Source organism: Phyllosticta citriasiana (assembly GCF_038021145.1).
Source record: "Phyllosticta citriasiana strain CBS 120426 chromosome Unknown IWZ02scaffold_5, whole genome shotgun sequence".
NCBI classification, from domain to species: domain Eukaryota; kingdom Fungi; phylum Ascomycota; class Dothideomycetes; order Botryosphaeriales; family Phyllostictaceae; genus Phyllosticta; species Phyllosticta citriasiana.
The window spans coordinates 2,242,024-2,264,591 of record NW_027117282.1 but is presented as its reverse complement, the minus strand read 5'-3'; the positions used below and the strand labels follow the sequence as shown (position 1 = coordinate 2,264,591).

The following is a 22,568-nucleotide window of genomic DNA, read 5'->3' as shown; positions in this document are numbered from 1 at the left end:
CACAGACGCACTCCATTCCTTCCATCGCCATCCTCATTCCCATTCTCACGCTGGACAGTCGGACGGGCAACGGGCAGTGACGACGCGAGAAAAGGCGATGATGTGATTTGCCAACAGCTATTCGCACTTCATCGACGTGATTTGCCCATCTATGCGTTTAGACAGTCGTTCCATTCTTCATGTGGGACATTCCATTCACTGTCCGTCCCTTTCCTCCCTTTCCTCCCCCCACTTTTCTTATGCTGCCTCATGATGCTGCATGCTGCATGCTTCGTTCTTGTTCGTTATTCAACTGGCACAGACGCAAGGATGAATGAGCTGGCTAAAAGAAAAGGCAAAAAAAAAAAAAAAAAAAGGTAATCGGGGTCTCAGGATCACGATGTATGAGCAGCGACAGTGGTAGAAGCGAATAGAAATAGGGAGCACGAGAACAATCTTCAATCATCTGTCCGAGTTCCAAATTAGAAGAAGAGCTAAACATGACTCCCACGTACACGTATAACCAGCGATCGCCTATCCAACTACCCGATCAATCCAATAGCCCTCCTACATACTTGTTCCAGTTCAGAGGGTATACATGATGGATTTATCGTCGTCGTCATCCAAACAACCAACCAACCAACGAACCGGATGCTCCAGATCAACGACCGACAGAAGAACAGGAGAAACCGATTCAGGGAAACAAGGAGGCAGGTGACCATCAAGACAGAAGAAGTGTCTGAATCCCAGCGGGTAAGATAGACTGACGACTACTCTTCGCTCTCCTTGAGTGCTGCTGCTGGTGGCATCTGATGATGGACTGACTCGTTCGCTCTCAAACTCGCTTGCTCGTGCGTGCCCCTCTGTAGCTGCCTGGCCTATCCTATACTGTCTGTCCATCCACGAACCAAAAAAAAACCCACTGGGAACCTGGCCCTTAAAACACTGACCTTCCATTGGAACACCATCGTTCTGTATGCCCTACCCTATCCGCGCGTTGATCCGTTGTTGACATATAGAGGCAACACCTGAAGATGCATCGACGCAAGCCGCCACTGCCCCGTGACAAAGTCGAGGTTATCGTAGCGTCAGTAAGTAACTGCTTTAAAAAGAGGCTGGAGCGGACAAAGAGAAAGACACCACCAGCCCGCTCGCCCAGAGCAAAGAATCAATCCCACCAAACCAAGCCGGACCAGACCTAGCCCGACGCATACTAACCAGCAGCCGGTCGCTTGACCCCGCAGTGGCGATCCCACACTCTCAACGTGACTTATTTGTGTGATTCAGTGGTCTTTTCAAAGATGAAGACGAAGGACAATGAAGGGATAAGAGAGGCATGTGTCTCGTAACCGTTTTATTCGTCCATCCACCCACCCGCCCAATCCGTGTCCCGTACCCCGACAACATGGCCGTAGCCGTGGAATCCATCAAGCCAAACCAAAACTCTGTGAGAAGAACCTCCCATCCATACCACGTGTATGTGGAGAAGCAGACTCGATGAGAAGAGGGGAAAAAGGGGGGAAACGGTAAACCGAGAGGGAGACTAGCAGGTAAGTAGGTAGGTAGGCAAATAAGGTAGTAGGGGTAATGATAAAAAGGAACAACACCGACATGGATAAAAAAGAAAAATACCAGGGAAAAATCTTTAGCTCCCGCACCCTGACACAACCCCACGCTCGCACATTTCCCACACCCAGTACCCAGAACCTGAACCCAGAGTCCCTGACGCACCCCGCCTGCACCACATCAAATGTTGGGAAACAACAAAGTTCGAAAAAACACCTCCCGAAGCGAGCCCAGGAAAAAAAAAAGAAAAAAAAAAGAAAAGAAAAAGAGAAAAGGAAAAAAAATATAGGGAATCCCGATTGTTTCCCTAACCGCCCGTGTGCACGCACCTGACCAGCTCCAGTTTGTCCCGCAACCCCAGCAACCCGAACCCAATTTCGTTTCATGTGTTTTGCCCGCCTTTCCTTTCCCTTGTCCCGTGAAAAAGAAACGTACGAGCGCCCCCGTTGATATTCGTGGAAGCAAAACCAAAACCTTCGCCGTCGTGACCTGTGGTTGTGGAAAAGGAGACAGGAGTGAAAAACAAGGGGGAATCAATCTTTTTTTGTTCATGTGCGAGTGATGAAAGCACCAGAGGAGAAAAGCTTTGGGGATATCAATCCGAAAAAGACAGATGCCGGCGCCGAGAGCTCCCCTTGTGTTTTGGTTGTAAAAAGCCCGTCCCGAACGATGGTAGCAGCAATGGCATACATGCTTATGCTTTTTTGGTTTTGAAAAATTGTTTAGCCCCAGACCGAAGCCTGGACGCCAAGCGAACCCTTGGAAGATCCCCAAACGCCGCTGTTGCCTCCCCAGCCGAGACCTGAGACGGTGGCAGCGGTGTTCTTGTCTGTGGCGCTGGAGGGGTTGGAGGCGGCCGACGTCCCAGCAGCAGCAGCGGCAGCAGCAGCGGCGTGGTGTTGGTCGCTGACCGTGAAGCCGTAGCTCAATGGCGATGGCAACGGCGTGGTGGAGCGCTTGCTCAGAGCCGGGTTCGCGACCTGGCCTGAGGGCTGAACCGGACGAGTGCCGATCGGCGCAACGCCCGCAGATCCGGGCGCTTTGATGCCAACGCCGCCCTGGCGAGGCGGCGAGCCGCCCGTAGGCGAAGAGTTGGAGGTGCGGCTCGACTGCTGGGCCGTCTCGAAGAGGCTGAAGGAGGCGGCCTGGTTGGAGGCGGGAGACGAGGTGCTGTTGGCACGCGAACGTTGAGCGCCGACGCCAGCATCCTTGCCATCGCGCGGCGGCATCTGGACGGGCGGCTCACCGCCTTGCTTGGTCGGAGCCGACATGCCGAAGGGGTCAAAGGCCAGCGGGGAGGTGCCGCGTCCAGCAAGGGAGGTCTGAACTCGGACGTCCTGGCTCGGCTGGCGCGAGTCGGGATACAATGTGGAGTTTTCGCCGTACAGGGCGCGGTGCTGGCGCGCAATGAGCTCACGGCGTTCTTCCTCACTCATGGCATTTGGAGACATTGAACGGTCGGACTTGGCTCCCGAGATATCTGAAAGAACACCTAATGGGTTAACCATTGTTTCCTACTCTATTGTCCATTCTCGATCTCCTTACTCCTGTTGTATTGCTGCTCCTGGTGGTAGTTACGCAGCTCCCGTTCCCGCTGAGCAGCCATGCGCCGCTTTGCCTGCATCATCTGGTCGGCTTCGTTTGGGCGAGGCGCGAAGCGCTGGTTTGCGTAGTATCCCTGGAGGTTCTGCGCCGAGTGCGATCGGATGCCGTCGTAGTCGCTGACCGAGTGGTGGCGCTGGGAGTTCATGCCGCGAGGGTCTGTTGCTGGTATCAGTACAACTGCGACGCTTGAGACTGGCGACGAGACGTTGCTGAAGTTGGCGTGCAACACTTACCATAATCGCCGCCGCCGTACGCACGGCCCATGGGAGGCATCGAGTCCCGGCGCGGCACGCCGGGCACGCCAAAAAAAGGCATCTTGCCGCTCTTGTAGAGGTTGTCAATGGCGCGGTCAACCTCTGGACGACAGTTAGCGCAGGGTCTTGTAGGGCTGGGTTGTTGAGTGACGAAATTCAATGGTACGACAGCAGCGGTCGTGGATCCGCCCGCTGGAATTTCGGCCATTTGGGAACACCTGGCAAGTGGGAGGGCAAGAGAACACTGACCTTCTATTTGAGAGAGAAACGCATTGGGTTCCTCGCGCTGCACCGTCGAACTTGTGCCTGTGTGCCATTGTTACTATGAAAGAAGGCTGCTTCGGGGACGAGGACAGGGCGTACCAGATCGCGACGGAGGGGCGGGGGCCTCCCAGGACGGCTGGCGTCCAGCGGACCAGGCAGTGGAGTCGTAGTAGGCAGACATGGCTGTCGAGGGCGAGGAGTGACGATGCAGAGGGAGCGGTGCGGGCGAGGAGATGTCGTGGTCGGCAGGACGCAGGTCGCAAGGGCAGCAAGGTGCGAGGTGGAGGACTGCAGTGGGAGGAAGGATTAGAGATTAGCTGGACAATGCCAAGCTTGAGGATTAGGCACGAGGCGAGGCGGTGACGGAGACTGAGACGGAGATGGTTATGTACAGGCGTCGGGGAGTGTGGTGTTGGGAGGGGGCGTGCGGTGCTTGGGGATGAGATGGGATGGGACGATGGACGGGGTGGACGGTTGAAAGGTGGGTGGTGCACGCAAAAAGATTTCGCGCGGCGGAGAGCACACACACACCTTTTTTGCCGAGGAATTCTTTTGTAATTTTCAGTTATTCCTTCCCGATCCCCAGGCGCAAAGGGCGGCGCAGGGCTAGAGGAGAGCAAAGGAGCGACCGAGGGCAGAGAGAGGGCGAGAAGAGGCGAACAGTGGATGTGAAGAGCGTCCAAAGGGTCTCTGGAGCGAGAGGAGAGGCGGCGCGTCGATTTGCAGGTTGAAATTAATGCCCTGATGGATCCGCCGCCGAACGCTAGGCGACTCTCATCTCCGAGCCAGAGACACAACGGTGCAAAGACTCGACGGGCCTTGACCGGCTCGCTACTTGCTTGATTGCTTATTATTACTTGCGTGCTTTCGAACGAGAATAATTCTCTCTCTATCTATACGCTCCACCATCGAATTCGGCAGCCATGATGCGCCCGTCCGCCCGCCCGCCCGTCATCGATGCTCAGCCATGATCCTATGCGCTCGAGGGAAGGGGGAAAAAAATTAAAAAAAAAAAAAAAAAAAAAAAAATCTGCCTGGCCGCGCATGTATGACGTTTCTTCCGGCTTACGCTGGATTCAAAAGACCTGACCTGCCTATCCGGTCTATATTCCATGCGTCATATTGGGCGACTGCACTGCTTGTCTGCTGCTGACAGTTCTCGACACACTTGGATCTTTTCTCTCCACCACCGTCTTCAAAAGGCCTGGCTCGCGCCATGGCCCCGCCCCATCCATCCATGCACACCCCCGCCCCCAAAACCCTTCGTCTCTACCAACAGCCACCCGCGCCATCCGGGATACAGTAGCAGCTGCTTCTCACTCGCCGCGCCACACCTGCATGCCAAGTGCCCAAGCTCCCTCCCTTCCTGCCTGTGCCTCTTTCGTCAGCAGACGGGGAGCTTCAAAAGTCCGTCAGTCACATGGCGCTTTGCCGCTCGAGTCCGCCGCCCTTCGCTTTTGCCGCCCAAGTCCGTCGTCGTCCCGACGTCGAGGAAATTATCAATCCTCAAATAAGCATCTTGGCCGTTGACAAAGGGTCATGATTCACCCGGCACAGGATGATCCATCTCGCTCGCGCCAAGTGCCATTATACTCGTTACGGCGTGGGTGCGAGAATCCTCAGGCAAAAGTACCGCCAGTTTCAGACCGCTACATTAAGGTTGTCTGAGCTGGGGCCCGCTGCTGCCGTTGCCCGTCGTTATGCTTAACCCGCTAGGTCGTCCTTTTGTCGCCTGCTGCCCTACCTAACAGTTCCTTTTTCGCCCTCGCCCAACCAATAACAGCTGTCCCTCCCAACGCCCAGCTGTTTTCCACTGCTAGTCTCCGTCTTTGTCCCAGAAATTTCTCAACTAATTCGTTTGCAATAGATGGCCGTGCACCCTCTGCAGCAGCCAACCGTAGATCCCCTGCCGGAGACATCAGTCACGCCCACCAACCCACCATCCACGTGCTTTGCTCTCCAGCAGCCACCCACCATTGACTGTTAGCCCCTTTTGCATCACCGGACGACCGCCATTCTCCTCACGTGCAGTCTGTCTGGCAGCAGGACGCGCCCGTTTTTTCCTCCGCACACTACTGTCGGTGGGCCCAAGACCCTGAATATTGATCGTACACTTCGTCAGTAGCAGTTCATGTACACCACTCGCAAGCATGCATCGCCGCCGTGAAACAACCGTGGATAGTTTCCTCGCGCTTCTTTGGCGCTGCTGCCGTTGTACACAATCTCTATCAGGTTTCTCGTCAAAGACTTTCCAGGCTTCCGCTCAGTTGCCAGCCCTAAGCGTCATTTCTTTGCGGTCAATAGTCATATGAGAACCAGGACCGAGATCGAGAATTGAATCATTAAATAGCCGACGACCTGTCTATCTGTCCAGCTGGTCTTCTCAGTACGAGGCGGATCGTTGATTTCTTAGGTCAGGTAGGTGGTTTGTGATGGCTGCGGAACCTACCTGCCGTTTTGACTGGCTCACTCTGTACCTGACGCTATGACGCCCCAGTGGCTGAGGTTGGTTGACGGCGATGACACCACGAAGCTGACATGTTTGGCGTACAGTCTTCATCTTGATAACCGCGCGCCTTGTTCTTCTTTGGCCGGGCGCCTACTCCGCAACTCCGGTTTGGCGGCCCTGGTCGTTGATTGACTGCGCCGCACGTCGCGCCTAGTCAAACATATATCAAGGAGACAAAAAGAAAGTCCAAAACCAAGTCTTCATATATTCGACAATTCAAACGATCAAAGAAATTCTTGTTGCGCCAAAAATCATGACTGCTCAGGCTCGATCAGCAAGCACTGTACCCCTGGCTACAAAACCCCCTGACCGTCCCAATGCACCGGTACCACCCCTCCTTCGCCTTCCTCTCGAACTCCATCACCTCGTCGCTGCACAACTGTCTCTGCCGGGCTACCTCGCACTCCGTCTATCCCATCCGTATTTGTATAATGTGCTCGCCGCACCGGTCCCCGCGCCGTCACTGAAGAACCTCGACTCGTGTGCTCGACTAGCAGTGCGGACATATCTGTCTCCATATTTTGCAGTCTGCCGTGGGAACACCAAGGAGACGTCACCGAGCGCTGTGGACAGCCACACGACACAAGATGCGTCCACGGCGCGAGCGCGGGGGAAAGCGAAACTGCAACCCAAAAACACTCTTGCACACTGCCTTCTCTGCGCCGCACCCTATGCCCCGCGCCTGTTCAAAAGCACGTCCAGTCCCGCCGTCGACGCAGTGGACCACGGCATTCCAATAACGACGTACCCGATCCTCGACGGGGCATCTCCTTCCTCGCCTTTACCCCTGGCCAACAGCAGCGCGCCGGCAGCGGTCGAGCAAGGCAGACAGAAGCTACCGCGCTCGCATCCGGACTGGGACGTGCTGTCGCTGCCCGACGGCGTCTGCGCGTGGCATGCAAGTCGGTTTGCGCGTGTCGTCCACGAGTTGCCAGCCGACCTGCCGCGTCCGACGTCGACATCAGGCGACGACAGATGCTGCCCAAGTTCCGATGCTGCCAGCGCCGATAATCATCAGATCGAGATAGAGCAGCAGCAGCAGCAGCAGCAGTGGTGCTGGCTCGCCTTCACCTCGACCCTGTGCCCGCACTGCGGCGCTGTAGCTGCTTTCCGCGCTTGCACCTGCTGCTCCACCCGCACGCCCATCGTGTCCACTTCCGCATCGAATTGCATCGCGTCATCCAGCGACGTCTCCTCGTCTCCTCGCGCCTCGTCCACCGCCGCGCCCACTCGCACTTATGTCAGGGACTGCGAGGCGTCGGCGACGACAACAGCGACGCCACAGCAACGCGGCGCCGATGGCGACGAGAACGCCACCACCACCACCACCACCACCACTACTTCCTCATTCGGTCAGAGTACCGCTAATATCGCAGCTACCATGGTTGACGATCCCGCCGCCACTTCCGCTACTTCTGGCACCACAACCAACAACGATACCGCCAACGATGACGTCGACAGCGGCACCAAAAAACACTGCCAGACCTGCGCCCTCCGCCCCGTCACCGTGTACGTGCGCTCCCTCCCTCCCACAACCACCACAAACAGCACCACCGCAAAGCGACAGCGAGGAAATCGTCAATCGTGGAACATGTCCTCCTACCGCTTCTGGCGCGACGCCGACGACCGCCTGTGGGTGCGGGAGGAGGGCTTCGTCTCGTGTGGAGACGCGGCGGAGACGAGCGATGTTCGCAGCGGCGGCGGTGGTGGTGGTGGTGTCGCAGGAAGTTGGACCTGGGGTGCGTGGGCGTGGTGGATGGGGGGAGGACGCGGGACGGGGTGGGAGAGGAGAAGGGATGGAGGGGCAAGGGGAGGGATGATGAGGCGGGAGAAGAGGAGAGGGGAGAAGAGGAGAGGGGAGAAGAGGATTGTTGATGTGCCGGTGAGGTGGGCTCGCCTGTAGACGCGTGCATGTTGTGGGAGGGCAAGGAGGCAGGGAGGCCAGAGCCGAGAAGAGCGCTGAGGAGAGGTATGAGATGGTGGAGATTGGGAGCGATAGAGAAGAGACAACTCTCCGTTTGATGCGTCGAAGTTGACGTGGAAGATGGCAATCGAAAGTTTGGAGAACAAATGTCTGAATGAAAAACTTCATACGCAAATGTGGCAGCAGTAGCTGCTAACCTTTGTCTGTCACACTTGAAGGATTCTCTCGGTTCGTCGATTTATCGAAATTTTTGTATTTGAATACGGATGTTCTTTTTTGGCTTCTTGCGACTCATCCCTTCAATACCCATGTAGAAGAAGCGCGCAGTATGCCCTTCTGGGACAAGACGGGTTTAGATATAGCTCTTTGTTTGTATTGCCAACACGCTCCAAGTAACGTCACACCTAGCTTCTATCTCCAACCCCAGGTCAACTCACCGCAAACTCCACCACCACCACCACCTCTCCCCCCTTTGACGACTCATCCCACGCCATCTTCCCTGCTCCCAAACCGTTGGAATGCAGTCGCCCGCCCGTTTCTATTTATATCGATAAGCGTCATCAATGAAACCCACGAGATTGAAGACATGGGGGGCGGGCGATAAGGTTCGCTAGATCCCGCGTCCGCAGCAGCAGCAGCAGGCAAAGCAGGCATGTATGAATGCAATGAGATGCTTGGTGGCAGCTTGGTGGTTGCTTGCTTGCGCGCGGCTCTTTTGACCAGGGGGGAAGAAGTGGGAGTGGACGAGGAGAACAGGTGTCTGTACGGAGATCGAGCTCAGGACGGGGAACAGAGCAAAGAAAAAGACTGAAGAGAACAGTGAGGATAGGAGGGCAAAGACGAAACCTACGCTTTGCCAGCAAAGCCAGCCTTATGCCAGAAGAAGTTCATCCACAGCGAACAGGCGAATGTATAAACACATGTCGCCAATCGGCACAGCTCACAACCAAGGCATGGAACCGAGTCGGCACAATCGCGCGGTACGTTACCATACCACATCGGCACCCGCACGTGTCTGCAACATGCAACGGCACGGCACTCTTGTTAGCGTCAGCCAGGGAGGTTGGGATTATTGGAGAGGTGAGGCGAAATAGGCGGTTCAAATCGAATTCCTGGGATTGCGCAGAGCTAATTCGGGAAGCGGCGATTTGCATAGGTGGTCGGGGATACTCCTGGTCATTTTGTCTTTTGGCAGAGCGAGTCCAGTGCATCGGGCATCTCATGCTGAGCGATGCGATTGCCTGTTGTCTAGAAGTTGGTGTTGGTTGTGGAGTCGCAAGGCTGGCGCCGCTGTCGGCAGGTATGTAGTCTAGCGTAAGCAAGGAGGTGTTTGGTAAGCAGATGCAGATGACGGATTAGTAAAGAAAGAAATGGGGTGCATCGGTTCGCAGCAGGTGGAGTAGTCATGGTGTTCGCATGCTGAACCAATTTTTTAGTGCATGCGAGCAACCGACGTACGACGCGGGGTCCGGTGAGCGCGGATGAGCCACAACACGCAAGGTTTCGATGTCTCTCGTTTCGACGCGGGGTCAGAGGGAAACCAAAGCGGGTGACGGCGAGCGGTGCCACGGTCGACGCGTTCTGGTGCTTTGGCAGGCGATTCAGCGCGAGTGGGCCGGAACAAGCGGTAGAGGAACGAGGGGGAGTCGTGGGTATGTGTGCGCGTGACTGGACAGGTGGTGTTAACAGAGCTGATGGAGCCGACCATTCGGCAGAGGCGGGCGCAACCGCGTCGATTGCCAGCACTAGCTAGCAGCGCCCTGTCAGATCACCGTCTGACGTGAAAATCTGGAAACGGACCGGTCACGGCAAGGCGGCATAGGGAAAGGAAAAAGATCGGTTTTCATTTTTTTTTTCTTTCTGCTTCCTCTTCGCGCTGCAAGAGCCGGGGTAGTCGACGGGATTCCGAGTTTCCGACGCCGGGAACGAACCACGCGGGACGACGCGCCGGACGGAGTTAGGCATTACCACATCGATCTGTCCTGATCGGGCAGGCTGTGATAGCTCGCGATGACTCTGCTCTCCTCTTGCAGTTGGCCGTCGAGCGCATGGATGGGCGTTGGGTTGCTGACGGGGCCAGTAGACCAGCCACCGCGTGTCGACAGGAATGCTGATGATGATGCTCAGGCTGACCAAGCAGCAGCCAGCAACATGGACGAGGACATACATGGAGCGGAGCTCGGGACGTGCGCATCGCGTCGCATCGGAGAGACGAGGATGATCTCATGGCTGCAAACGAGGCGCTGAGGTGATGTCGACGCCCTGTGGTGAATATGGCTGGCGACTGGAAAGACTTGTGCCAGCAGAGTGGTAGAGGCTGCATCATAAGCTTTGCCGCCATCAATGAGACGACCCGGCCAAGCAGACAACCAGGACCGGGAGGCTTCAACAAAGAAAGAGGTGAGTGATGGCGGCGGCGGCGGGAGTGCCGGGTCTGTGCTCCAGGAATGCACAAGATCAAGACTGCATGTGGACGAGGTCCCTCCACCGGCAGCCGCGCTACCACTCACTAAGATACTTACATGCCGAACTCCTCTCGCTCTCTCTCTCTCTCTCTCTCTCTCTCTCTCTCACGCTCTCACCTTTCTCGCTCCTCTCAGCTTCACCTCTCTCCCTCCTCCTCCTCCTCCTCCTCCTCCTCCTCCAATCTCAATCCAATCGCTTGCTCAACAGGGGAGCGGTCCGCCACCCGCTGCGGCTCGCAACACAGCCAACAAGCTTAATTCCGCTTCCACCACCCACCTACCCTGTTGCTTTGTCTGCCGCCCACCAGTATGCCTGTCGACAACAATGCCAGCGAACGGTACGTCCATGTTTGTTTACTATTCTCAGTCTGCCTGCGAGACTTCATAAAACCACCTGTCTCTCTTCCATACCCTCTTCTGCACGACCAAAGCCGCTGACCATGACCCCTGCTCGTTGCGGCCACAGCCACCTCACCATCGCCTTCAGCGCTTTCATGCTGTACTTCAACGCAACATTGCTAGTCTGCGTCGTATACTTTTCGAGCCAGCTCCCCTTTGGCATTTCCGGCTCCTTCATTGCCTACTTTTTCGTCGCCAGCGCCCTGTGCCTGCTTGGCCTGGTCGGCAGCGTCAAGGTGCGTTCGTGCGTCATCATGACAGGTTTTCCTCAGGTTCCAGCGTCACGTCCTCGCTTCGGACCCCTGCCTCACCCCTCCCCTACCTGATGAAACGCCGTCACTGCACGCGTTTGCCAACGAAACGCAAGAATTAAAAGATTATACGTTCTTGCTTAGGCGACGTTGCACCACCACTGTAGCACTCTGCTAACTGCCACACAGCGCTTTGAACCCTTTGTGTCGATATTCGCCAATCATGTTCTCCTCGACGCCATCCTCCTGACCATCCCGCGCGTCGCCTTTCTCGCCTTCCTCTCCACCCTCCCAACTAGCATCTGCAGCGCCTCCGATTTTCCCAACTTTTTCCTTCCGCCCACGTCGCCCACTCTACCTTGCGCAGACACGGCCCGCATCCATGCCTACGCAGGCTCGTATGGCGGCGCCGCCACGTCCCAAGGCCACTTTTGGAGCGAAAACCGCGACCAATGTTTTGTCGTGGTCAACACGCTGATGGGCGTCGCGGCGTGCCTTGCTGTCATGACTGGCGTGGCGCAGTGGTGCGTTGCGCTGCGAGTGAGGAAGTTTGCACAGGCGCTGCGGAGACAAAGCCTTGTTGAGCAAGCCATGGAAGGCGACCAAGTGGTGTTTGTGACTGTGGATGAAGAAAGGGGCCTGGAAAAGGTGTGAGGCACCAAAAGCCATGGCACCCTAAAAAGACACAAGCAAGGAGCGCAGCGACACGCTGCATAGTCACAGCGTCGACGGCTCCGCAAAAATGCTCGCGCCTGCATCGTTTGAGTCAACGCATATCCAATCCAACGCGCATGGACCGCACAAAGACGAGACGAGACGAGATGCGGATTATACCCCTACCGGCACGGCTCCAGGTATCTTTTTTTTTCCTTTGGTCTTTTTATGTTCTCCCTCTCATGACCTGGTGGTGCTACGGACACTACCAGCACATGACGATGCATGACACGGATCGTTTCTTGGGTTTTGGGTTTTCTTTGTTTTGGGTTTGGGAGAAGCATCGTGTGGCGTCACATGTTGAATTGTCTGGGGGGGCGGAAGAGGAGGAGGAAAAGAGGATGGAAAATGCACGCACACGGGCACGGGATTGGCTCATTGGCATGGGACTTGAGTTTGTGCGTGGGACAAGAGTGAAGCATGTGAAGTCGAGGGATGATGGGGTGCGACAACGGGGACGCCGACGACGGCCCTTCTTCTCTGCGCTGCGCGCGCCGGGAGCAGGCAGGAGTTGACGTGTGGACGGGAACAGCTGATTAGGGGTAGCAATGACTTCATGTGAAGAAGTGAAAACGACCTGAGCAACGTCTGCACCTGTGACATCACACCTGTGGAATAGGTACCTTTACCATCTATCATCTTGATCGTGACATAGGCAACCTGACCCCTGGTCTGCGCAGCCGCTGCCGCAGCCTCCGCCGCCGCCCTCCGTGTCTCCGCCGCCGCCCTCTGTGTCTCCGCCGCCGCCCTCTCTGTCTCCGCTAGCCCACGGAACTCGCCCACCCCACCACTCCATTGCGCCCCCTGGAGTTCCCATTCGTCGATCACTACCTACCCCTCGCCTCGCTTCGTCAACGGGCCCCCTGGCCGCTGTGGGTGCATCGACCTTTCGCAAACCGGCACCCTTTACTCTCGTCCTTTCAACACACCCAGCCCTACAGCACTTTCTATGATTGCCGTTGTCACTCGATTGCGCTTTCTGGAAAACAAACGCCACACGGAACAGGACGCAGCGTTGATTGAATGTTGTAATTGAATTTTCAAATTTGTTGTTTAATTTGGATTATTATTAATTTTTTTTTTTTCCCCCCTCTCCCTAAATCTCGAGAGAAATGGATGGGCAGGCAGGAATTGATGTGGAGGAGAGTGGAAAAGAATTACAAATGGCAGAACTTTGCTTTTGTGATTTAAACGCCTGTCTCTGCTGTGGTCGATCTAGTTTTTGGACTCTTTTTCTGCTTTCCCTTCCATTTGGAGACGCTGGGTTGCCGGCCAGCGAGCCACCCAATGTGTGTAAGTGTCCAATGCAGATGGTCAAAACACACGCACGCCCACCTCTCCCGCCACTTCGGTGTCCACCAGACTTACAGCGCTCATGCATCGTGAAAGCCGTCCTCATCCCGTCATCGCATTCGCTCGCTGCGCGCACCGTATTCGTCAATCTATCTCCTGCTCTCGCGCTAGCTCACCTCCCACCTACCTCTCCACCTTAACTCTTCTCACCTGTCGGCGAAGTGTCTTTTCTAGCCGGCGTAGTAGCGCACCACGTCGTCGCCGTACCACCGCCTGCCGACGTCCTCGTGGCTGCGGATCCACTTGCGCAGCTGCGACTCACCGAGAGCGTCCCAGCGCGCGTCGAGGAAGCTGGACACGGTGTCGCCGACCTTTTCTGCGCTTCTGGAATCGTTTTCTGAGGGTTTCCCTGCGGCGTCGGTTTGGTTGTCTTGACTGTCATGTTTAGATGGTGACGAGGAGTTTTGCTGCTGTCGACGCAGTGTCCGCACCGAGAGTGGCATGTAGGAACGAATCTCCGACACGGTCATGTCCAAGGGAAGGCCTTGGAAGAAGGGAATGCTGTAGCGGGCGGGTGAGGAGGGCGGGGGTGCCTGCATGTGTTAGGGGAACGTTTCGAGGCAAGAGGGGCAGGAGCATCGGATTGGTCGAGACTTGAGCGTCGTACAGGTGGAGTAACGATACAAGAGGTGGTTTTCAGGTGTTTGAGTTGGACATCAAAGAAAAAGACGTGGGCTTGAAACTGTGATTGACCGACACGTGATGTCAAGCTGAGCTAGGTAAGGTTGTCAAGATGGACAATGAGCACACACTTACCGCAACTCTGTGTACTGTGGCCTTGACTGCCCCCTCAGTCGCAGCTTCAAAGGCATTACCAAAGTTGACAACAAAGGTATCATCAATAGGCGGAGCGGGTATCCAGGTCTCACCGTCGGCGGCCAGCACCTCGAGGCCCGCTTCCTGGCCAATCTGCAAGAGGAAGGTGAGCCAACCGCTCGAGTCCTTATGTGGGCCAACCCCTTGACCGCAATTGTTGCTGTTGGGTGGGTACTTGAGAAGCTTAATGCGGTGCTGAGGGGGCAGGTACGTCAGCCTGGTAGTAGTCGGCTTGTCCGAAACCAGGCGCGGATCGTCCGAAATGGACCTGTTGTCGGAGCGGAAGAATTGGTCAAACGTGCCCACGGGGATGCCAAAGGCCTCCTCGACCAGGTGCACAAAGCGGTAAGAGAGGGCCTGCAGCGCGTCGTGGTAGGTCTCGAGGGCCTGCCGGAAACCGGGCAGCAGGGCCTCGGGCGGCCATTGGTTGGGTCCGCGCAGTCGCCAGTACAGCTGGGAAAAGTCGCGCGAGGAGCCCGCGTTGCTGTTGGACGAGGCGCTGTTTCTCCTGCCTTCAGCCGGCTTATACACGACGGGCAGCTCGGTCGCAAAGTCGAATTGCTCACGGAGGTCCTTTTGGCCCAGAGTCGTCTCCTCGGCGAAGCCACTGTAGCCGAGGAAGTGCGGCGAGTTGAGCTTGGACAAGTCGGCCTTGATGTCAGTAGGCAGGTCGAACAGGGCCGGTAGGCGGCTGGTCAAGTGGGTGATGATGGAGCTGGAGACGCCGTGGTTCTTGATGTATAAAAAGCCCACGTCGAACAAGGCCTCGCGCAGCTGGTTGAGCAAAGCGGGGCGCTGGACCGGGTCGTCTGCCAGGGCGAAATCGAGGATTGGGAGATGAGGCGGAACAGATGGACCCATTGTGAAATGTCGAGGTTGACGTTGAACTGCTTGCATGGGCGGCATAGGTAGGTAGTCGAAGGAAAAGCAGCCATGGCTATGACGTGCTGGGACAAAGACTGGGCTACTTAGGACCCGAATGCACTGGGTGGGTGGGTGGTCTTGATGATACAGGGACAGGACAGGTCAGGTCAGGACAGGTCAGGTCAGGTCGTTCCGTCCGCCTCGCCTTGTCCCCAACAAACCCACGTCGGTCACATCGCGACTGAGACGCCAAGCGGGAGTGACTCTTGTATCTGGATGTGAGCTGCTGACTCTCTCATTCGCGTCGGTCCTCACAGGGATCAACCTCTGGACGTCATGGCTGGGTCATGTGCCGCTTATCTCAGCAGGTGACTCAGCCAATTACGTCGCGCTAGGTATCCGATCAGCTGGAGAGGGACCCTCCGGCTGCTCACCGCCCGCCCAGACTCTCCCCACCAGCATCATCCGTCACCTCTCTCTCAACCTCTCGCCTACCCACCCACTCTGACTCGACTCTATTCTCCGCGACACTCACCCTCACGTCCCACGAGTCGCCGCCACCAACACCATCCCTCGCAACCCTCAAGTTTTGCGCTCGAATACCGGAACACCAATCCACCTCCGCACACACGGTTGAGCACTCAGCCCCACATCTCCGCCCAACCATGCAGTACATTCGCAGCACCCTCAACACACTGCGCGACACTTACGCGCCCATCACCCACACCTCGACCTTTCGTGCTACGGGCCAGATAACGCCCGAAGAGTTTGTTGCCGCTGGCGACTTTCTGGTCTACAAGTTTCCCTCGTGGAGCTGGTCCGATGCAGCACACCCCAGCAAGCGCGTTTCCTACCTCCCGCCCGGCAAGCAATTCCTAGTCACTCGCGGTGTACCGTGTCACCGACGGCTGGACGACAACTTTGCCGGCGACGGCGGAGATGAGGGCACCGTCGTTGGCGATGGCTTTGCCGGAGGCAGCGGTGGAGATGATGGCGACGACGGCTGGTTGAGAACCGGAGGCGGAGCCGGCATGGGTGCCAGCCAGGAAAGAGCCGCCCGCGATGTTAGGACCGTCGACGACAAGGGTGAGCTGAGCGACGCTGCCGAAGAGGAAGAGATTCCAGACATGGAAGATGACGAGGACGACGAAGAAGCAATCATCCGCGACCCCAAGGCTGGTACAGGGACGACAGCGTGAGTTGTTTGCCACCAAAGTGCATCTAAAGCTTGTACTGACCCATATCAGCCCGCTCCGGACATACACGCTCTACATCACCTACACACCTTACTACCGCACCCCGCGCCTATACCTCAGCGGCTACATCTCTTCGAGCGAACCTCTCCCCCCACATCTCATGATGGAGGACATTGTTGGAGACTACAAGGACAAGACTGTCACGCTTGAAGACTTTCCCTTTTTCGACGCTGGCATCAAGATGGCCTCGGTGCATCCCTGCAAGCACGCCTCGGTCATGAAAGTGTTGCTGGACCGCGCAGATGCCGCGCTCAAGCTGCGCTTGGCCAAGTTGAAAGCTGGTCAAGATGCGCAAGACGTTGGCAAGGAGTTGGGCATGGAGGGATTGACCGAGCAGCTTCAAGGCGTCAAGATCGAGAAGAAGGACTCGGACAAGAAGGATGGCGACGAATGGGAGGTGCTCGATCAGGCAAGCGCGCCTGCAGAGGAGGAAGAGGTGGCCATTCGAGTGGACCAGTACCTTGTCGTATTCCTCAAGTTCATGGCGAGTGTGACGCCTGGCATCGAGCACGACTTCACCATGGGCGTGTGAGACTGCGGTATTCACCCCACAATGTTTGCCCTATTCACGCCTTTTCTTTCGACACGATACTTATGAGTCAGGGTTTGAAAGGCGTTCAACGGGTGGTTTGACCGCTAATGTCTGAGAGCGTGATGGATTTTCCACGTTCTGGGTAATGGGAAAGGCGTTCAACCGGCGCAAAGGCATTCGAGCGGGCAAGCACGAGATCGAGCTAGCGGATAGTACCAGGACAGTACAGTATAGGGCATTCGAGTAAGCGTTTATGATTATCCCAGAATAGACATGCTTTCAAGGTCGACTTGAGTCGCGCCAGCTCCTTTCCTTTCTCATGAGGCCACTATTCTGGCCAGGATCTAGCTCAAATATCGGCAGGAAAAAGCATCGACAACTCGACGCCCCAAATGCCCCCCATCGAGTCGCCGCCTTGATTCACCGTTGGAGGCCCCGTGGTTTCAGACAACCACATCCCAACGTTTTTGCATCAGAAAACCGTCAAGTGGCATCAACCTCATTCATCATCGTGTCATCATCATAGCGGCGTGACTCATACCAGGGGCGTTTTCCGCCACTACAGGTCAAGGATCAAGGCACAAGGGGGCAACCTTCTTTCCCATAACCTTTTCCTTCCAAAGCTTCAGATTCTTGTTCCACGAACAGTTGTCGCCAGCTTTCAGTTGAGGTTGCCTAGAAAAACCACCAGCACGGCACAATATCTGCGGACCAAGGTTTGTCAGGCGCAGGCTCATCATGATGCGGAAGAGATTGCGAAACGAGTGACTGATTGACTGACTGATTGCTTCTTGCGATGATAGAGACATACTTGACGAGTAGACGTACAGGTGATGCTAATAATGCGTCAAAGGAGATAGGAGACGACCGCGGGGTCAGGACTTCTGAGGGCTTGCCCCTTTTTTCTTTGCACTTGAATAGAGACTGACGATGGATAACGGAAGGGACAGTACTCGTGACAGAAAACGGCGAACCCATCGGCATGTACAGTACAAGACAGCGGCACAAAAGACAAACACTATCGACGCACAGACGAACAACAGATAAAATGTTGACACGGAACTAAGCAAACGCACGACTTACGCAGCAGTAGCAGCAAACACCTCATGTCGCTTCGCTTTTGTGAAGACAGACAGGGCGGCCGAGAAGATGAGCGTAAACGCAAGGATGACCAGGATCTTTGCGGTGCCGGACTCCTCCTGCAGGAAAAGAACGACGACGGGCGCCATGAGCAGCGCCACAGCAACCATGGTGATGAGGATGCGCGCAAACGTGTCGACCCGGTGCTTCGAGTAAAGCTTGGTCTCCTTGTTGGTCGTGCTGCGCCGCTGCGCAGGGTCTGAAAAGGCAAGCTGTTTGGAATTTGGCTGTCAGTGAAAAAGCGTTTGGGTACTGTGCCAGCGAGTGGGACTGCATTACCCTTGTGAGGCGATCAGGCAACATGGGCAGGAAGTAGTCTTCGATGAAGGCGTCGAACCAGCCACCCTCCTTGGGGTCCACCAGCGCCACGACGTCCTGCTCGGCCGTCGTGAATTGGTTTTCCGACTCGCACAGCGGCTGCTTGTTGTGCATCCAGTTGAAGACGCTCTGGAAGTTGCGGTGCGTGGCATGCGGCAGCGAAGCCATTTGCCTTGCACGAATCACGGCGTCGTCTGAATTTTCCCCCCAATGTGTCAGTGAAGCCGTTCTCGTCGCTGCCACGGTGGCTCCTGCAGCATCATTCATCAATCACGCACCATATTCTCGCAGCTTGTAGTCGATTTCTCGAATGAGGTTCGCCCGGACATCAGACCGCGAATCGTCGGCCTCGCGCGACTTGAGGAAGCGCTTGTTGCCGTCCCTGAAGTCCATCCTGTCCAGCGCGAGCAGTCTCGACTCCAGCTCTCGCAGCTCGTCCTGCCGGTACAGCAGCACTCTGTTGTGGAGGAAGCCGTAGCGCCGGCACATCAGGAAGTTCTCGTCGCTGTTGAGCATGGCGGCGAGCATCGGGTAGCCCTCGGGATGGTAGTCGATGCAGTGCATGTCTAGGTCGCTCTTCTTCCTTCTTTTTGCGCTGTCAAGACCCGTCGCCCGTCTGAATCTGTGCCAGACATTGTGTCTCGGACTGCCGTTTCCATTGTCTGCCTGTTGTCAGCAGTGAAATTGAGCCGAGGGTGAGGCACTGTCAACGCACTGGCTTCGAGGTCCTGAGAGGCATTGCTTTCGTCGAATTCTTCCTCCACGAATTCGATGACCTCTTCGTACTCTTCAGACCCGTCCTCCTGGAAGTTCGTCTCAACGCAAGTCTCTTCCGTATCAATCGTATTGTGTCTATCATTCGGAGGCTTCTCCGGGTCCCTTGTCTGCGTATAGTCCGAGGTAATAGATGATGAGGCTGAGGGAGATGCCGGCTCAGGTGATTCGAAAAGTGGGGGCTGTGTCTGCGGAGACGTCACGGTTGACGACATGTTTGGAGCAAAGACAAGAGAGATGGGGCCGAATCAGAAGTATTCAAACGCCGCTGGACTCCAATGCCATGAATCAGGTCAGAATGAACTGGAAGATTGCAAAGGGCATATAACTGGAGTTGAGGGGCCCGCCGAACCGCCTGTAAGCATAGCCCACCCCCCTCCGATTTCGTGCAGATGGAAGGCCAGGCTGGAGGCGCAGCCTTGTGCAACGTTTTGAGGGCGGAGTTGCGAGGTTATGATTTGTCCGCGCACCCCATCACAGGGTAACAGGCTAGACAATCAATTCTCTCAATTGAGGACTACTAAGCCACACCTCCTCTAAACAGACAGAGCTGCATTGGCCACTCAGCGGGCTCTTTCCAGCCGGACGAACTTCTCAGGCACTCCCTTGACCAATTGTCCGTTCCCCCTCAGGCTGTAGACGTGTTTCCCATCTTTGGTTGTAACTTCGGCTACTGTGAAGCCATTTTGCACTTTGAGTGCATTTCCGCCCTTCATGTAAGATACCCTCTCTCCTTTCTCGAAGAGAGGATCTGACTAGAGGCATGTCAACAGCGTAGACCGTGTTGAAGAGCTACGAAAATGCGCACCATGTTTACGTTTTGGGCTTTCCCGATCGTCGACCTGGTATCAGGAGCATCGTCCAGACCCGCCTCTGGATCCAAGCTGAAAAAAATGACGGTCTCCTGAGTATCGTTCTCCATCTAGTCACATGTCAACGATAAACGGGACCGCCGGGTGGCGACAAGAAGCCTTACGATCTCAAGGTTCTGGTTCGTCTCAGACATGGTTCCTCGATGCGACAGTGGGCAGCTAGCCTTGCTCGACTTTACTGCAGGCCCTATTGTCTTATGAGGCTTTATATGTATGATGCAGTTTGGAGAGCCTCATGGGACGGTGATTAGCCCAACTGGTGAATTGACGCGACTGCAATGGTGCTTCCTAAGCGCGAGGCTGAAAAGCTGGCAGAAAAGTGCGTTGGCCCCCAAACGCAAGGCAAACGTGGTGGTGGCTGACAGCTGCCTGTCATGTCCGTGATGTGGCATCAACACGCCATAACACGGTGCGTGGAGCGCGTGGCTGTCGGCAAAGCACCACTGCCGACCCCATTGTTGTCTGCGACCGGTTCACGGCTCTTGAAAGCCCCTGTCACAAAAGTGGAATTTGCCAATCATTAGACACTTGCCATTGAGAATCAAACAGCCTTCCCATTTCATAGTCAGCCACCATAAGCAAATGCTGATTACTGATTGAGCCCCCAGAGCCTGACAATCGAATCAAATACACACGTAAACCGCCATCGCGCACAGCCTGGGGAAGGACATAAAGCACCCTTGGAAAAGCAAGCTCGGAGGATGTAGACAAAAGGGATTGATAAGAAACTGACGCGGGGCTGAAGCGCGGGTTCGGGGCCAATCACTCATTCCGTGGCCTCTTCAACCGAGATTCGTCTAGATCGAGCGCCACCAGATGGCTGTCTCGTTTCTTTTTGGCCGGGCTCGACCTCGTCGAATCCAAAGTCTCTGATTCCGATATGGCTGCGAGAGGCGATGGCGATCTCTTGTGTCGAGTTGGACTGACCAGAGGTTCCTGAGGCCTCGAGCCACGAGGCGTGCTGGGTGCAACCGGATTCAAGCGCATAGTCTGAGATGCTTCATCTTTCGCTTCTTCTGGTCTTTTGTAATTGTTCCAGTCATGCAACTCGGAGTTGCGACGCGACAGTGGCCCAAATGAGTTTTGCCGCTGGATCGGACTAATGCGCATCCCGTCTTCTTTCTGTTTCCTGAGGCGTTCTTTCTCTCTCTTCATGCGGATTTTGTTCAGCAACGGCTTGATCATTTGAACCCTGTGCACAGACTCTACAAAGTCATCAATCTGTGCCGCCGGTGCGACGAGATTCGTGAACTCCATCTTTTGCACATACGGGACATACTGCATGTGCGATGCCAGTTCCGTCATGATGCCCGGATCGGGAAGTTCCGATAGTTGAAACCGCAGGTCGACAAATATGGGAGAAGAACCTTTGGGTTTTGGCGTTGTTTGAGGGGATCCTGATCTTGGAGGGAATGGAGTGATCTTGATGTAGCCGAAATTTTTCGAAGAGCAATCGAACAGAAACGGTTTCTTTGAGAGAGGCGATGCAAAGTATACCTCGCGATAAAGGTCGGAGGTGGTGAATCCATCGAGGTCATGCTTCTTTCGAAGAAAACTGAGCGCCCGCTGGAGGCTCCCTGAGAACGAGGATGCATGAGTTGGTCCAAGTGCCTTCACCTCAGGGGGAACACCGCTCAGGAGTTCGAATTTTCTTTTCCCATACTTATTCTCGGAAAAAGCATGAGCAGCATAGCAGCAATCAACAATCACGAGCGTATCGGTGTCCCTCTCTTTCAGGGGTCGGAGAAGTCTGTCAGACTTGGAAGATCCTCCAGCTTTGGAGCTGATCGCATCTTCCATTAGAAAACGTGCCTAGAATATCAATTTACGACATACCTGATGTTCATCGAGTGGCCCTCTTTCTCACCATGGCCTCCATAGTAAATAATGCTCAATTTATCCGGGCCGTCAAACTCATCGGCCCACTCTTCCAACCGCACTTCGAGTTCCTTGGCTGAACGAGCTGGCGTGTTTGGGAACGATGGAATGGCATATCGCTCTGTTTGGAAGCCAAATTGTGTTCGGAATACCGTTTCGAGATGTATCGCCTCCTTAATATTAGCTATTTGACCGTAAAAGAATGCATGGCTGCCTACCTCGAGCTCAAAATGCTTACTGTCGCCCTCCCAATAAATCAGCAAGACGCCAACCTTGGAATAACCCGTCGATCCGTGTCCATAACGACCACGAAGAGTCTTATTGAAGTTTAACTTGGCTTCTTTTCGCCGGACCCAAGCGTCGTTGTCTGACTCCTGGGTGGCCGTCTGTTCCGGAATGGGTGCTTCTGAGACTGGGGTTGCAGGTGCCGGAGCACTCTCCGAAGGTTGCGCAGACTGCATGGCAGCTAGACAAAAGTGAATGTGCCCGGCAATTGAGCTGTCGCGCAGTGTCGCAACAGTATCCGCACTGAGGGGATGGCCTGAATTTGAGACTGCGCGAGGAGCAGCCGGACGCTTTTACGTTTGCGCAAACGGAGAGAGCAAAGAGGCTTTTGCTGGAACGCCAAAGGTGGAGGTATATCTAGAAGAAGCTGGCTGCAAAGTACAAACATAGCGTCGGGCGAAGCCGCGCTGGGCAGTGCGGCGGGCTGCTGACATGCGCCATTGGGGGCGAAATGTGTACAATGTGGAGGGCGAGCGGATGCTGACAGCCTTCATGACCCAATAGACATTTGGGCACCTACTCGAAAGGGTCATTGCTGCCGTGAAGCCAG

The 22,568-nt window shown here is 55.6% G+C and overlaps 8 protein-coding genes across 8 annotated transcripts; 3 read left to right on the top strand and 5 right to left on the bottom strand.

Moving 5' to 3' along the window:
* Positions 1–1,171: 1,171 nt before the first annotated feature.
* Positions 1,172–2,099, bottom strand: IWZ02DRAFT_245584 (uncharacterized protein). Its single transcript, XM_066763112.1, has one exon. The coding sequence runs from the start codon at positions 1,929–1,931 to the stop codon at positions 1,407–1,409; it is 525 nt and encodes a 174-aa protein (XP_066624201.1). The 5' UTR covers positions 1,932–2,099; the 3' UTR covers positions 1,172–1,406.
* A 168-nt stretch (positions 2,100–2,267) lies between these two features.
* On the bottom strand, positions 2,268–3,849 carry IWZ02DRAFT_376363 (uncharacterized protein; the record flags this gene model as incomplete). Its single annotated transcript, XM_066764880.1, has 5 exons — positions 2,268–3,025; positions 3,091–3,312; positions 3,384–3,506; positions 3,654–3,703; positions 3,728–3,849. The coding sequence occupies 5 exons, from the start codon at positions 3,847–3,849 to the stop codon at positions 2,268–2,270; spliced, it is 1,275 nt and encodes a 424-aa protein (XP_066624200.1).
* Positions 3,850–6,329: 2,480 nt separating this feature from the next.
* On the top strand, positions 6,330–8,534 carry IWZ02DRAFT_245536 (uncharacterized protein). The gene has a single exon (XM_066763111.1). It carries the CDS (start codon positions 6,431–6,433, stop codon positions 8,078–8,080), a length of 1,650 nt encoding a protein of 549 aa, XP_066624199.1. The 5' UTR covers positions 6,330–6,430; the 3' UTR covers positions 8,081–8,534.
* A 2,341-nt stretch (positions 8,535–10,875) lies between these two features.
* IWZ02DRAFT_489978 (uncharacterized protein) lies at positions 10,876–11,870 on the top strand (the record flags this gene model as incomplete). The annotated part of the gene is made up of 3 exons (XM_066769620.1): positions 10,876–10,904; positions 11,033–11,201; positions 11,406–11,870. The coding sequence occupies 3 exons, from the start codon at positions 10,876–10,878 to the stop codon at positions 11,868–11,870; spliced, it is 663 nt and encodes a 220-aa protein (XP_066624198.1).
* Positions 11,871–13,453: 1,583 nt separating this feature from the next.
* IWZ02DRAFT_375564 (uncharacterized protein) lies at positions 13,454–14,960 on the bottom strand (the record flags this gene model as incomplete). The annotated part of the gene is made up of 3 exons (XM_066764833.1): positions 13,454–13,620; positions 13,702–13,816; positions 14,040–14,960. 3 exons carry the CDS (start codon positions 14,958–14,960, stop codon positions 13,454–13,456), a joined length of 1,203 nt encoding a protein of 400 aa, XP_066624197.1.
* Positions 14,961–15,265: 305 nt separating this feature from the next.
* Positions 15,266–16,989, top strand: IWZ02DRAFT_418519 (autophagy-related protein-like protein 3). The gene is made up of 2 exons (XM_066765812.1): positions 15,266–16,158; positions 16,211–16,989. The coding sequence occupies exons 1-2, from the start codon at positions 15,629–15,631 to the stop codon at positions 16,749–16,751; spliced, it is 1,071 nt and encodes a 356-aa protein (XP_066624196.1). The 5' UTR covers positions 15,266–15,628; the 3' UTR covers positions 16,752–16,989.
* Positions 16,990–17,830: 841 nt separating this feature from the next.
* On the bottom strand, positions 17,831–18,773 carry IWZ02DRAFT_376075 (uncharacterized protein; the record flags this gene model as incomplete). Its single annotated transcript, XM_066764867.1, has 3 exons — positions 17,831–18,103; positions 18,171–18,403; positions 18,488–18,773. 3 exons carry the CDS (start codon positions 18,771–18,773, stop codon positions 17,831–17,833), a joined length of 792 nt encoding a protein of 263 aa, XP_066624195.1.
* Positions 18,774–21,390: 2,617 nt separating this feature from the next.
* On the bottom strand, positions 21,391–22,482 carry IWZ02DRAFT_244966 (uncharacterized protein). Its single transcript, XM_066763108.1, has 3 exons — positions 21,952–22,482; positions 21,692–21,903; positions 21,391–21,585 (listed from the first exon to the last, which is right to left on the bottom strand). The coding sequence occupies exons 1-3, from the start codon at positions 22,192–22,194 to the stop codon at positions 21,555–21,557; spliced, it is 486 nt and encodes a 161-aa protein (XP_066624194.1). The 5' UTR covers positions 22,195–22,482; the 3' UTR covers positions 21,391–21,554.
* Positions 22,483–22,568: the final 86 nt, after the last annotated feature.